The sequence below is a fragment of the Acipenser ruthenus genome, chromosome 12 (genome assembly GCF_902713425.1).
Source record: "Acipenser ruthenus chromosome 12, fAciRut3.2 maternal haplotype, whole genome shotgun sequence".
Classification (NCBI taxonomy): Eukaryota; Metazoa; Chordata; class Actinopteri; order Acipenseriformes; family Acipenseridae; genus Acipenser; species Acipenser ruthenus.
This window is the reverse complement of record NC_081200.1, coordinates 26864865-26878700: the sequence shown is the minus strand read 5'-3', so window position 1 is coordinate 26878700 and position 13836 is coordinate 26864865. Positions and strand designations below refer to the sequence as shown.

Below are 13836 nucleotides of genomic sequence, written 5' to 3'. Positions count from 1 at the left end.
GCAGGCGGCGGCGGCCCTGGCTCTCTCTCACGGGGCGGCGGCGGCGCTCTCTCGGGCGGCGGCGGCGGCGGCGCTCTCTCGGGCGGCGGCGGCGGCGGCGCTCTCTCGGGCGGCGGCGGCGGCGGCGCTCTCTCGGGCGGCGGCGGCGGCGGCGGCGGCGCTCTCTCGGGCGGCGGCGGCAGCGGTAGGCCCCCCATCTCACACGCTGGAGATGATCCAGACTCCTTCGCTAGCCTCCTCGAACGACCACCCCTTCTCCGCTTTTGTTTTCGGGCAGGCAGTAGGTCCCCTTCGTCCTGGAAGGGGCAGCACGTCACCTGGTGCCCGAACTCCCCGCAGGCAAGGCACCAACCTCGCTCCTCCAAGTCACCGAGGAGATCCCCCAGTCCGCCGTCCCACCGGTTCTGTGACGGCCTGGAGTCGTACCACAGCCATTGGTCCATCTTTGTCTTCTCCTGTTTCTGCTCAACGCTGGATCACTCGTTGTACTGATCCCACTTCTGACACCAGTGTAGCGTTTTCGCGCAGTGCACAGGATAGACAAAGACAACACGCCGTTTTCAAGTTCAAGGCTTTTATTTATGAACTTCTTTAAGAGCCCACTGCTCCAGCCACTTGCTCAGCACCCACCCAATGAGCGTGCAACGACCAGTTTTATAGCTGAGCCCCGCCCCTTTATGTTAATCGGGTGCCAGAGCGAACAGCTACCCCATTGGTCCCCAGCCGCACACCAGGACCAATGGGCACACACAACAAACAGCCTATGACAGGGGCAGCTCGCACAGCCAGACAGAGCGAACCCGCAGCTACAGGTAATACAGACGGGGGGGAGAGGAACACAATACAGCGGCATTAACAGACAATAGAAACAAGAGGGAATACAGTACACAAACACAATACACGGATCGTTACAGTATTAATACTTGTACTGTGATTCTTGAAATGTATTTTTTGTTTACGACTGTAAGTCGCCCTGGATAAGGGCGTCTGCTAATAAATAAATAAATAAATAAATAAATAAATAAATAATAATGACAACATTTTTTATGTTCTCTTCACAATTAACAGTTAATTTCCTGGAAGTGCTTACTGTAGCTATATATTTATAATTTTATTTTAAAAAACTAATTTATTTCAGTCCACAATCACATTTTAAAATATATATCTGTTTTCTGATCTCTGTATGCTGCTGATCAAGATCAAGTAATTTCTAATTTATTGCCTGATTATTTCCTGGTTAAATAAATTCATAAATAAATACATTTTAAACTATAGTATTTATCCATTTAATATGCAATTAAAACCGAGATTAACTGTTTTTTAATCACATAGTTGGGACATTTTTGTCTCAGGATAGATTAAAACCTCAGCGTACTCATATTTGGAGACTAGTAATACAATAAACATCTTACTTCAGAAATATTTGGGCTCAGTTTAAGTTTAGCTTGATTTAAACCTGAGTAAAATTACTTGGGGAAACCCAAACTCCCGAAGTTCATTCTAGTGCAGCAGTGCTTTCTGCTCAATGTTTTCACCATGTCCTGATTGGCCGACGGAGACCAAGCCTTAGCAACGTCTCTTTGTGTGGTGATTGGTGCTTGGTAACCATGTGATATCGCTTTAAGATGTTGCTTGGAGTAGCTTGTGTTTGCAGCCATGGAGGAAACCTGATTTGACTCACACACAGAAGCGAAAGTCTCCGGAGGACGCGTACACATCCACTGCACCTGCAATTAGAGGAACTACTTTACAAACTGCGCTCTCTTCCACTTTGGGACATTTCTGAGGGTTTGATTGAAGAACTGGAACTTGTTTTGGAATGTGTAATGACGTTTCAGTGATTATTCTACCACGGGCAAATCTGCAGAACTCTTGCTAAGAAGTTCTGTCTTGGTGTGTGGCCACCGGGAAGAATTTTCTTTGGTTGTGGTCTGTCACTTGCTAGTGTCGATGAGTCTGGATAGCATTAAACATTCTACCATTTCGACTTTGTTTAATATGGCAGATGATAATGAACTTATCGGGGCTTCAGAATTTATTAAAGGTAAGGCAGACTGTGTCTCAGTCGTCTTAGATTACAGTGATGTATTTAAATAACTGTCCATAGACGCCACACTTGACTTAGTGTATGTTACTAGGGAGGAGGAGGGGGTGTCTGCGTGTGGTATCCATAATAAATGCATTGGTTGCTGGGGGCTCCGGTCATAAAAACATGATCCACTTTTGACCTAAAAGAAAAAAATAGTACGTCACTAAACACGCGTATCTATCTAAAAAGACTAAACCAGAAAAGTGTGTGTTCCCATATTATAATTGTAGAGGGACAATAAACGATGCTACTACAAATTACAATTTTCGTATTTTAATACATTGTAGTTGCATGCATTACTGCATATACATAAAGTGGTGTATAGATTCACCTTTTTTTTTAATTATTATATTTGTGCCCATTATTTTAAAATAAAAAAGTTCAAGGCAGTGTTAAGACGATAATGTGCGATTCCGTATGTGTCGTGCGGGACATTAAGACAACTTTTTCGTTTTTATGTCAAAAACTGGTTTTAAATTAAGACATCAAAAATATTTTAGACAGAGTATATTACCAAGCTAAACTAAGGGTATTAATCATTAAATAATATGTGGTCATTACTATTAAATATTTCTTAAAACGTAAGTAAATCCTACGGGACACTGAGTGGGACATGGGTTTTAGGCATGAGGTGAAAAGCATAAAAAGTCTGAATCTGTTAGAGATGTAAACTTTTATTTACCTTAATAGATATCAGGGGAGGTACATCTAACAAACAAATGCAAATTAGAACCTGTGACAGACCCAGCTACAGTACTATCATTACATAATAAAGTGTTGAACGGGATATGAAAACAGTGTTGAACGGGACAGATTTGTCTACCTGCTCTTTAAGGCTACCTATATTAACAGGCATACTTTCATCCAACTGTCAAATTAAAGCAGATTATGTCTCTTAGGATATTTAGGCAATAATAATTCAAGGCTGTAATAACACAGTACCACACAAAAGCACAGATGTTACATTTGAAACTTCATCCCTATTTTCAGTAGCTTGCTCAGGCCACGTGATTAACGAATTGCACCTCTGAAATGAACTCTTAACACACTATAATACTCGTGTATGCTGTATGAACAGATTTATGGATATCAATGTAAAAGTCAGAATTCAATTTTCTGAAGTCTCAGTGTTTTGAATCTTCAGTATTAGCTAATCTCTTTTGATAGACAAGGGATATGTCCAGTACTTTAAGTAAGAAAGCCCTCAAAACAGAATTGACCCCTGGAACCAGCAACAATAGGCCAGATAGAAAATCTTGTACACATTGCGTGGCCTTTTGAAGTATTTGCCAGGTTTGTGCATCACAGGTACTTCAGTCTCATTACTTGTTATGCATGTTATTTCTCCTGGGCACCCAACACCCTCATAAGTAACAACACACCACTCCCCAACAGAGAAGGGTTGCTATTCTTTCTGTTTTTTTTTTTTGGCATAATCAGGATTGATTTTTTCTCTAACTCTTGTATCTCTCGATTTGTTTTTGCTTCTTTGTTGGCATCTCTGTTATATTTTCTTATTTTCTGCAATGAAACATTTTAGTGCATGACCTGATGGTAACAGATACTATTTAATATGGCTTGTCATCTTAAACCCATACTTTAAATCATTATTTCATAATAATTCTTACATACTATATTAGGCTATTTACTTTGTTGTTTTTAGGTTTGGGAGACACACCTGACGGGTTGAGCCAGTTACAATTCCCCTGTATATTCCCCTGAATTCTATTGATTACACCCTAATTTGGTAGGCCCCGATTCTATTTATAATTATTATCCATATTCAGCACCCCCCCTCCCTGTCAGCCACTCAATCCAGTTGTTATTTGGGCCTATTGCTGTAGAGTAGAGCATCAAACTAGAACTATTTAAACTAGAAAGGAAGGGGGGAGAAAACAAAAAAACAGAAGGGAGACTACATCAAAACAAGGGCAACAACTCAGGTAAGACAACTATTAAATGTATTTATCTTAAGTCTCAGAAACAAAATGTTAGAACTTGAAGCTACTGCACTAACAAGTAACTACGATGTGATAGGTGTTACAGAAACTTGGTTGTCTGAGAGTGATGGAGACAAATATAATATTAGTGGGTACACACTGTATAGGAAAGACAGGCAGGACAGAAGAGGCGGAGGGGTAGCGCTATACATGAGAAATAGCCTTGAAGCCCAGGTGTTAAATCAGGACAAAGAAAACAATGCAGTATCAATATGGGTTAGAATAATGGACACAAATTCAAAGGGCATAATAATAGGAACATGCTATAGACCGCCAAATTCAGACGCTGAGCAAAATAATCTGTTGTACAATGACATTCGAAATGTGTGTAGAAAAGGAGAAGCCATACTAATGGGGGATTTCAACTTCCCCTGTATAAAATGGGAAAACCCAATGGGGGGCACGACGGACGAAATTGAAATGGTGGAAATGACAAATGACTGCTTCCTAACGCAATTTGTCAAGGCACCGACTAGAGGGGAGGCATGCCTTGATTTAGTCTTTTCAAATAATGAAGACAGAATAACTAAAACAGAGGTCAGAGAGCCATTGGCAAACTCAGACCACAATATGGTTTCATTTGAAATATTTTTTAAAACCCCAAAAGTAATGACTAAAGCTAAGGTTTACAATTTTAGAAAAGCAAACTACGAAGGTATGAAACAGAGACTAATAGAAGTAGATTGGAGTAAAATAGAGAAAACATCCACAGAAAAAGGGTGGCTGTTTTTTAAAAATGTAGTACTAGAGGCACAAAACAATTACATCCCAAAAGTAGACAAATCTAAATCTAAAACAAAATGGCCAAAATGGTTTAATAGATCAATTAAAAAAAATATTCAGCGAAAAAAGGCACTTTACAGAGCGTTTAAAAGGGACCAAAAACAAAGCACACAGAAAGAGTACTTAAAGAACTGAATCTATTCAGTCTTGAACAAAGAAGACTACGCGGCGATCTGATTCAGACATTCAAAATCCTAAAAGGTATAGACAATGTCAACCCGGGGGACTTATTTGACTTGAAAAAAGAAAAAAGGACCAGGGGTCATAAATGGAGATTAGATAAAGGGGCATTCAGAACAGAAAATAGGAGGCACTTTTTTACACAGAGAATTGTGAGCGTCTGGAACCAACTCCCCAGTAATGTTGTTGAAGCTGACACCCTGGGATCCTTCAAGAAGCTGCTTGATGAGATTCTGGGATCAATAAGCTACTAACAACCAAATGAGCAAGATGGGCTGAATGGCCTCCTCTCGTTTGTAAACTTTCTTATGTTCTTATGTTCTTATCACTCCCAGGCAAGCACTCCACCCTTATTAGCCCCGCCTCTTTAGAACTACACTGCTCCCTAGTGGCAGGAGTCACAAATAATTGCTTCACTCAATTGCATTGAGTTGCAGTTGTTTCCACATCCCTACATACTTCTATGTACATATTTTATGTTCTGGTAAAGATGCAAAATATGTCATTCATAAAATTGAGGAAATACTTATATTTAGGTTTCTTCTCTTCAAGGAGCTGATATTGAGTAGCACTTGCGTAGAAACATGGCTGTTTGGTGCTGCCATCCACTGTTTATTCCTTTTCATTTAAATGAAATCCCCTATAAATTAATATTGATACCATAAGATTGCATCAGTTGTGTTGTACGGGACACTTGTGTAATTGATGATTGACAAAGTTACAGTTGAAGTTGTCAGCTATATTCCTGGTATATTTTTGCTGTTGTGAGGTTAGAAAATCCTTAATGACATTCCTTTGGGATTTATATTGAACATTAGGAAGAAAAATGTAGGTCTAAAAGTGTTGTACGGGACATGGCATTATGCATAAAATCGTGTTGCCTGATTTTTACAGTAAATACATTCACATATTTAATTTTTCAGTTTAGTAGCACTTTCTTGAGAACCCCATCAGGTAAGTTGCGGTGTCACATGTTAATTAAATTTTTTTTTTTTAAATGAAGCTACCATTCAAAAAGCAGTGGGGAAAATTTACAAACTTCTTTTTTTTTTTTTTTTGAACTTGCATGTTAATTAATTGAATATTGTGATATAAAAAAAAATGGTTTAAATGTGAATATCATTTTTAATCCTAATAATATAGGTTCTTGGCTTTGGGAAAAAATGCATGTTTGAAAAGATTAAGGCATGTTTCTTTTTTTGTTACTCATGTCTGCTTTACCACGGAATCGCCCCAGTGGTTCTGACAGTACTTCAATCTACACTTACATTAGTAGCTAGTGTATTCAAATAAACATTTGCAGCCCATGGGAATGTTAATACAAGTGTAAGTCAATGGAAAGACAAATTGATCCTAAGAAAAGTGACAGTACCTGCCATCTGCTGCAAGCTACTGATGTCACTGGAAAAAAATAAAAATCAAAGCCTTGGAATTTGGTTGGAATCCCATGTAAATTACATTATGATTTACACAGCAAACAGCTTTCTGCAGAAGTTATTTTATCTTTTTTACTTTGAGAAACATGTCAAATGACTCCTTTCCTTGTTTGTAAACAGTCGAACTGTCATAGTTTGGATAATACAGTATATAAATATTGAATGACTGTTATTGACTTGTACAGTATTTGTTGCTGATTTGCGCTTTTGAAGATGAACATGGAAAATAAGCATCTATAACACTGTGCATGATGTAGCCATTACTGATTTTGCATTTTAACACTTTTATTTCCAGATCGATTGTATTTTGCAACCCTAAGAAACAAGCCAAAAAGCACAGTAAACACGCATTATCTCTGCACAGATGATGAATTTGTCTATGAAAAGTAAGTTGCCAATTTTTTCCCCCTCAAAACTTGCACGTGTCTCACAAATTTCAACTGTATAGTACTTTTGTAAAATTGATATTTCACTAAACACGTGACCTGTTCTTGTTTAAAATCCCAATCAAGTAAACCTGGACAGCTTCCTAAATATACCTACTTCAGTTATTTGTCTCATAGACCTTTTTTGAAGGAGTTAAATGTGGTCTTCCTAATGTGAAAGTATAGTGCGTTGTACTTTGGGATCCAATTGGATTAGCATTTGTAAAGGTTTTATTTAGAAACTAGGGGCAATTCTGTTTAGTTCTGTAATGTGTAAGTACTTGTTTTAATGTTTGCAACCATTGAGTGTTTCCTATTGCATTTACTCAGATTAAGTTTTTTTATTTTCTGTGTTAAGTTGTTTTGACCTGAGTTTTTGGAGCTGCTCTTCTGTAGTTGCCTGTCATAGACATCTGTTTCCTAGGCTAGATCCACCAAAAAAGGGTCTTTAGAAAGTAAGAGCCAGCGCCATCTAGTGCACAGCTAGATCGAGCCAGAGTTGCAGATGCTGGCAACTAGAACAGGAAATTGTAATTTGAAGCTACTTACTCCTTTAATAAAAGGGACCTTAATGAAAACAAGACTTTCTAGTCTTGGTGAGCAATGACCAAGTGAAACCAGTTAACCATTCAGCAATGAAAAAGATCATCCATCTCCTCTCCATTCTTACTGAGTGTTGGATTTTGTTTCAGCTTTTATGCAGACTTTGGACCCCTCAACTTGGCAATGTTATACAGATACTGCTGTAAACTCAACAAGAAACTCAAAGTAAGTTCATAAAAATACAATAACATTAAATAAACCTGCCACAATATGCTGTTTGTTGTAAAAGAACACACTGCTGTCTGAACACATTGAAACCATTGTTATTATTATGGTTTTAGGAACAGTCTAATGTGAACAGTCTGTCCTGTTGTGTCCAGTGTTATTTTGTGCATTGCTTTCTATATTTAAGGGTACTTTGGGGTTGTATTATAATTATTATTGGAGGTTTACTTGATTGCACATGTTACAGTAGTAATTCATTTATCTTCTCCCCCCCCCAAAAAAAAATAAAAATAAAAATAAATCAAAAGGTTCTATGAGCACACCTAATTAGATTAGACTACAGTGAGTTTTCAAAGTACATCTGATTAGGGTTTTGCTGTAAGATTCTAATACTCACAATTCATCAGTTACCTGTTTTTATATAACTGCTGCAGGCCACAAACAGAACTGGTTAATCCACATGCTAATAGTACGATATACCAGATTTAGTTTACCTGGCTGACCTTCAGCGTGGCAACGTCATGCAGTGTGATAACAACCAGCAAGTGAAGTCAATTAATGTGGAGGATTCTTAAATCGGGGGGGGCGGGTTGGCGGGGGGGCGGGGGGGTTGCCAGCAGTTGTCATGCGATTGAATTGGGAAGCTGGATCATTTCTATTTTTTGTCTGGGGATTATGAAAGCTTCTTTTCTGGCTTGTGGTTGAGAGGACAGGATTAGGTTGCTGTCTAGTGTGACTCGGATCTTAAGGGTCATCTCAGTATTCTCTGTGCATGCAGCTGTTTAGTGCAGTTATCTGTGCCGACACAGATATTATTTTACACTGCAAGTCAATTTACAGTAAATGCTCAGTTGTAGCGGACTCTCTGGTGCACCATTATTCTGTACTTAGTTTAGTAATTTTTTTTACATACATTTTAATTCCAAGCGATACATGCCATAAAGATGCAGTGTCCCAGCATCATTTGAAATGTTATTTCTTTGTGTCTTACCGTGTTCTTCAATGGTTTTGCCTGCCATGTAATCATGTTAATACTGCAGACCATGTTTACATCTCCCAAAGGTAGTTTTTAACAACACAAGTTTTCCTCCATCTTGAGCTGGATATGCACACTTCTACTGCTACTGCTTGCAGCAGTGTGGGGTTATACCTGACACATTCAAGCTCAGTAAACACGCCAGGAGAGAGGGGGTGTGTTTGTTGAGAAAAAACTATTTAAGAGGACAAAGCAAACAAACTGGACTAGAAACAAGGTATGTTTTTATGGTAAAGTAGAACACTCAAAAGGATGAAAAGTGAAAGACTCCACTGTAAACAGATACAAAGGAGCCGTATTGTAGCAGAACAGATTACGGGACACAATCCTTTGCATAATTAATAGTAATCGGTGGAGGAAACGGTGAGAACATTGCATTCCCTGCTGCATCCTTATTTTGGATAGCTGGGGTTAGTTTAGGTAACATGGCCACATACTAGATTTCTGATATTCTGTTGACTCTTTTTAGATGTATAAGTTTACTGTACAACCTACCGTATGCATTTTGTCTTTTCTTGTATTTAAGCAGAAGATGTGTAGTTCCTTGGCTTGTACTGTATTAAGAATGCTGAAGGTAAAGATGTCAAGCATTTAAATTTTTTTCATTTGTGACCAACATACAGAACATCCTATTGTCTTTCCATTATTTTTTTTGTATTGGAGGTTGCTATGGGGAGTGCAGTCCTGTGAATTGCCCCTGGTTTTGGCTAGCATAGCATAATAAAATAAGCAGCAGCTGCAGTGACTGATGGCTTATTGATTTTAACACCATATTTGATGCTTTAAGCTGCTTTATGGCTATTATTATTTACTAAAGCTTGCTTGCAGTGGGAGATCATGTGAACAGCGCTTTACTCAACCAGAACTAAGCAAACACAGTAACTGGACACTACATTTGTGCTTCTGTTTGTAGATCTCGCTTTTGCAATGTGCTTGTTATTGTAGTTATTGTTGCATGGCATTTTTACATATTGTGCTGTGATTTAAAGAGGTCTGCTTTGGCCTTGATGTTTAACCCACAAATGTTAGAGCGTCAGAAAAAACACAAACTACGCAAATGAGGAATGAATGTATTTAATTGAGAATGAATTGCAACTCGCTAAGGAAGCAAGCAGTTTCTACTAGCATCAATTGGTATCGGGTGGGATGCTCCGCTGCAGTGGAGTTGAGGTACGTATGTCCCACTTTTCTTGAGGACATCAGATTCTGCCACAGTGAGCTGACTGGACAGGGGTCCTGGCCTCTACTTCACTGGGCTAATGAAGACTGAATGGTCAGAACGTATCGCCCTGAATATCATTACAAAAAGGCTTGGTTATTGAAAGCCGTGTCCTGGGAACTACTCATCTGAATGTCATTAAACATTTTTGTTCCATGCAGTTGTTACACATTCTGTGAATTCCACATCCTAGAAGTAAAAAGTTACCTTTGGATGTTAGTTAATGCCAGGAGAGTACCTCCCCCCAGTCTTAGTTTGAACATGTATTGTGAATTTTTAGTTGTAATGTCTGTCTATGTATCTCTCTCTGACACTCTCGGAGATGTCTGTTATCTTATTAGGAAAACAACCGGATTACAGAGGTTCTTTAATATGCAGCAGCTCGTAATGTTTGAAATGTTTTGTGTGAATTGACTTGACATACTGTAATATGCATCTTGGAAGAATGTCTTGGAAACCCAATTCTTTTCTATTTGGTACATCAAATATCTATTTTGCACCGGTTCCGCGGCTGCTGCTTGGCTGCCAGGCTTTGCGCTTTGTGCACGCTGAGCATATCATGGGAACGTTTCTGATGCCCCTTGATTGATTAGTCATGTATATTTTATATCTGTGGATTTGGATTAGTTGTACATTCTGCAGTTGGCACGGAATCAGTATTTTTTTAATTAGCACTACACACCGTATTATTACGTTAATTTGTTTGCATGGAAGTGGCATTAAACTGAGAACTGTGTCTTAAATTACTATATTTGTCTTCTGTAGCATCTTTGTCCAGATACTGTAAATGAAGTAATATAGATTTTTAATGCTTTATTTTTCAGCTGAATAGAGACGTCTTTATTCAAAGCTACATTTGAGCAACTAGGAATGTCAGAAGGTTTTCTGTGTGCCCATGTGTTCAATATTTCTAGTTTTGAAACTGGCATTTCCTTTTTAACATGAGAGGTTTGCTCACCCCTTAGTTATATAGATTATTCCTAATTGATCACAATGAATCTTATGATTTTAACAAACACTATTTCAATTGTAGCATTAACTGCTCTATTGCATGCAGGCCTGAAGTTAATTGGTTAGTGTGGACATAGCCGAAGAGTCTATTATAAGGAGATGATGGTGAAAATTCAAAGCATGTTCACATGATCGTGCATACAGGTCAACATTTTGCTTGAGAACCCTAATAGAAATCCGACAAAAAAAAAAAAAAAAGATTAAACGGTACACTTTCAGCTGAGATCATGCATGTTCCACTTTTGCAAAAGCCATTGTTAAGATTATTATTATTATTATTATTATTATTATTATTATTATTATTTTTATTTATTTCTTAGCAGACGCCCTTATCCAGGGCGACTTACAATCGTAAGCAAATACATTTCAAGTGTTACAATACAAGTAATACAATAAGAGCAAGAAATACAATAACTTTTGTTCAAGCAAAGTACAAGTGTGACAAACCACAATTCAATAATACAGCAGATAATAGTGATAGTTACATCAGGATATGATTAAATACAAAATACTACAGGTTAAACACTTGGCAGATTACAGTATTCTGAAGTACAGGATTAAATGCAGTAAAATAGGGGGCAGATAAGAGCAAAATAAAGCACATTTAAATGAAGGGTGGTAGTTGCAAGATTTCGTATTAAGTGTTACCACTGCTTGTCTTGTAGATTGTAAATGAATCTGTTTATATCTTTAAACTGATTTAGCAGTTCCCTCAAATAATCGGAACAATGCAACTCTGTTTGCCTTTCTTTTTTTGGCACCTGCACAGAGATCTGAGTTTCCTCAAGCCAATATATCTGCTGCGTGCCGTACAGTGCCATGTCAGAAGTGCATGCTAGCTCATGTCTACTCCATAGAAACTGCTTTCCACCTGTCTCACATTTCTTGTTTGCACACATGACTTCATACCTACCATGTTAACATTTTTAATTCCACCTCGCCATTCTCCATAACCAAGATACGCTATCTGCCTTCAGCTTCTTCAACTCTTCAATCACGTCATAGTAACCCACAACCATTTATAGCCAACCTGCACAGGTATATGGACATTTTAATTGAACTATTCACTTGTCATTTTTGTCTGTTGTCAACTGTAATGTGGGTCATTTTTTAAATGTTTTTCTGAAGATATGATTTGAGAGTTAATAGGTATGATTGGAATGCAACTCGTTCCACTGACAGGCAAGAGCACTTTTCAAAGGGATTGCTTGAATTGTAATAAGAGATTGCCAGAGAACAAAACTATACATTTGTGTCCGTTTTGTGAAATGCTCCTGAAAGACTGCTATTACAGCTCTATTCTTTGTACTGAATAGTGAAAGGTAACTAGACATACTCTGATGCCCTAAAAAACCATTTAAGCCTGACCAAAACTATAGAATTGTTGTGAATTTCACACCACTCTGTCACCTGGGAGGTATAAATACATATAGCCGCTTTCAATACAATGTTCCAAAATAATTTCTAAACAGTTAAAGCTGTTCATGTTCTGTATGTTTGTTTTTTATTATATGGTATCAATTTTGGTGATGATGCCACATGTTAAAATTGTGCACTTTGCAGATAAAATGGTTCTGGTGAAAAAAATCAACAGATGCATCAAATGCAGTCCTGTAGTATTACAAGTTGCTGTTGCTTTCATGTACCTAATCATTTCCTGTACTACAGGTCAAATGTTCCAACTGCGATCCAATCACGTGACCTTCAGCAACTACAAGCAAACAGTAAAACATTTGTATCTGTGCTGCACTAAAAACAAAACTAAAATGTGTATCCTCATGAAAGGGGAACCAATGATAATATTGATCACACAAATACTATACAGGAGAATAGAGTTTTATTCAGTGCAATCTGCAGTGCGGAAAGTCTTGTTTTAATTGAATGGATTCTTAATGTGCCTGAGGAATATAGCAAAGATTAATTTAAAATGATTTACATTAGCTTGCTGTCAAACATTTAGTACAGACTTGTTTGGTCATGAATGATGATGATGATTTATTTCTGTCAGATAGGTATGCTGTACACTCAAATGAAAAGATTAAAGATGATTTAATCATTTCCTGTGTTGTGGTATATTGTAACTGTACTAGTACAGATAATGGGCATGTAACCTCTCCTAGATAACTAACCCAACATCTGTTTCTTGTGTAGTAAAATACTACAGTAGTTTTTATTTAAAGATAAGTATAAATAGTTAATTTCCACAAACCCCTGTTTTTTGAAGAACAGAAGAGGATGTTGATTGTAAAATTCCTAGCACTGGCTCATCCAACTGTTCAGGGGCTTTCCATTTAAGAAATGTGTTTTGTATCTTGTGATGCTGGCCCAGTTTCTCTAAATGACTGCATTGTTATCTAATACAAATGTGAAAAAAAAGAAAAAACACCCACAAACCCACAACCGGATCCCTCAATGCTCTTTTTTATATATATGAGTACTTTCGTATTGCTTTGAACGTTTTTGTATGATTTTTGCAATGTATTAACTGAATTTTAACTTTTATTTTGTGTTTTGTTTTTTTTAAGTCTTTTACATTGTCAAGAAAGAGGATTGTCCATTACACCAGCTTCGACCAACGCAAAAGAGCGAACGCTGCCGTTTTAATTGGTGCCTATGCTGTAAGTCCTTCTTCATTGCTCTTTCAGTTGTACCGCCTTGTTTGTACTGTGCAGATCTTGTGTTGCTTTTGAATTTGGCTTTGAATAGAAATGATCACTGGATTAATGTTGCATGACAACCACTCTGAAGAGCAGCGTCTTACCAATTACAAATACCCTGGTTTTCAGGTTAGAAGATGATGCAGTACATTAGTACAGTGTGCAGATAAACAAAAGCTAATCTTTTGTAATTTTATAGCACTGAAGTGTCTCAAATCCCTTTGTACCAAAA

At 37.8% G+C, this 13836-nt stretch overlaps 1 protein-coding gene across 6 annotated transcripts in view; it reads left to right on the top strand.

Moving 5' to 3' along the window:
• The first annotated feature begins 1591 nt into the window (after nucleotides 1-1591).
• LOC117417097 (dual specificity protein phosphatase CDC14AB-like) overlaps nucleotides 1592-13836 on the top strand; it is an 82419-nt gene continuing 70174 nt past the window's right edge. For 2 of the 6 annotated variants that reach the window (XM_059034729.1, XM_059034731.1), the window contains exons 1-5: nucleotides 1592-2044; nucleotides 6784-6874; nucleotides 7606-7681; nucleotides 9244-9291; nucleotides 13473-13565. In XM_059034729.1, the coding sequence (XP_058890712.1) occupies nucleotides 1951-2044; nucleotides 6784-6874; nucleotides 7606-7681; nucleotides 9244-9291; nucleotides 13473-13565 (402 nt within the window). In that variant the 5' untranslated portion in view covers nucleotides 1592-1950. The remainder of the gene's footprint in view (nucleotides 2045-6783; nucleotides 6875-7605; nucleotides 7682-9243; nucleotides 9292-13472; nucleotides 13566-13836) is intronic. The other 4 variants (XM_059034727.1, XM_059034732.1, XM_059034728.1 and 1 more) reach the window with 4 other exon arrangements.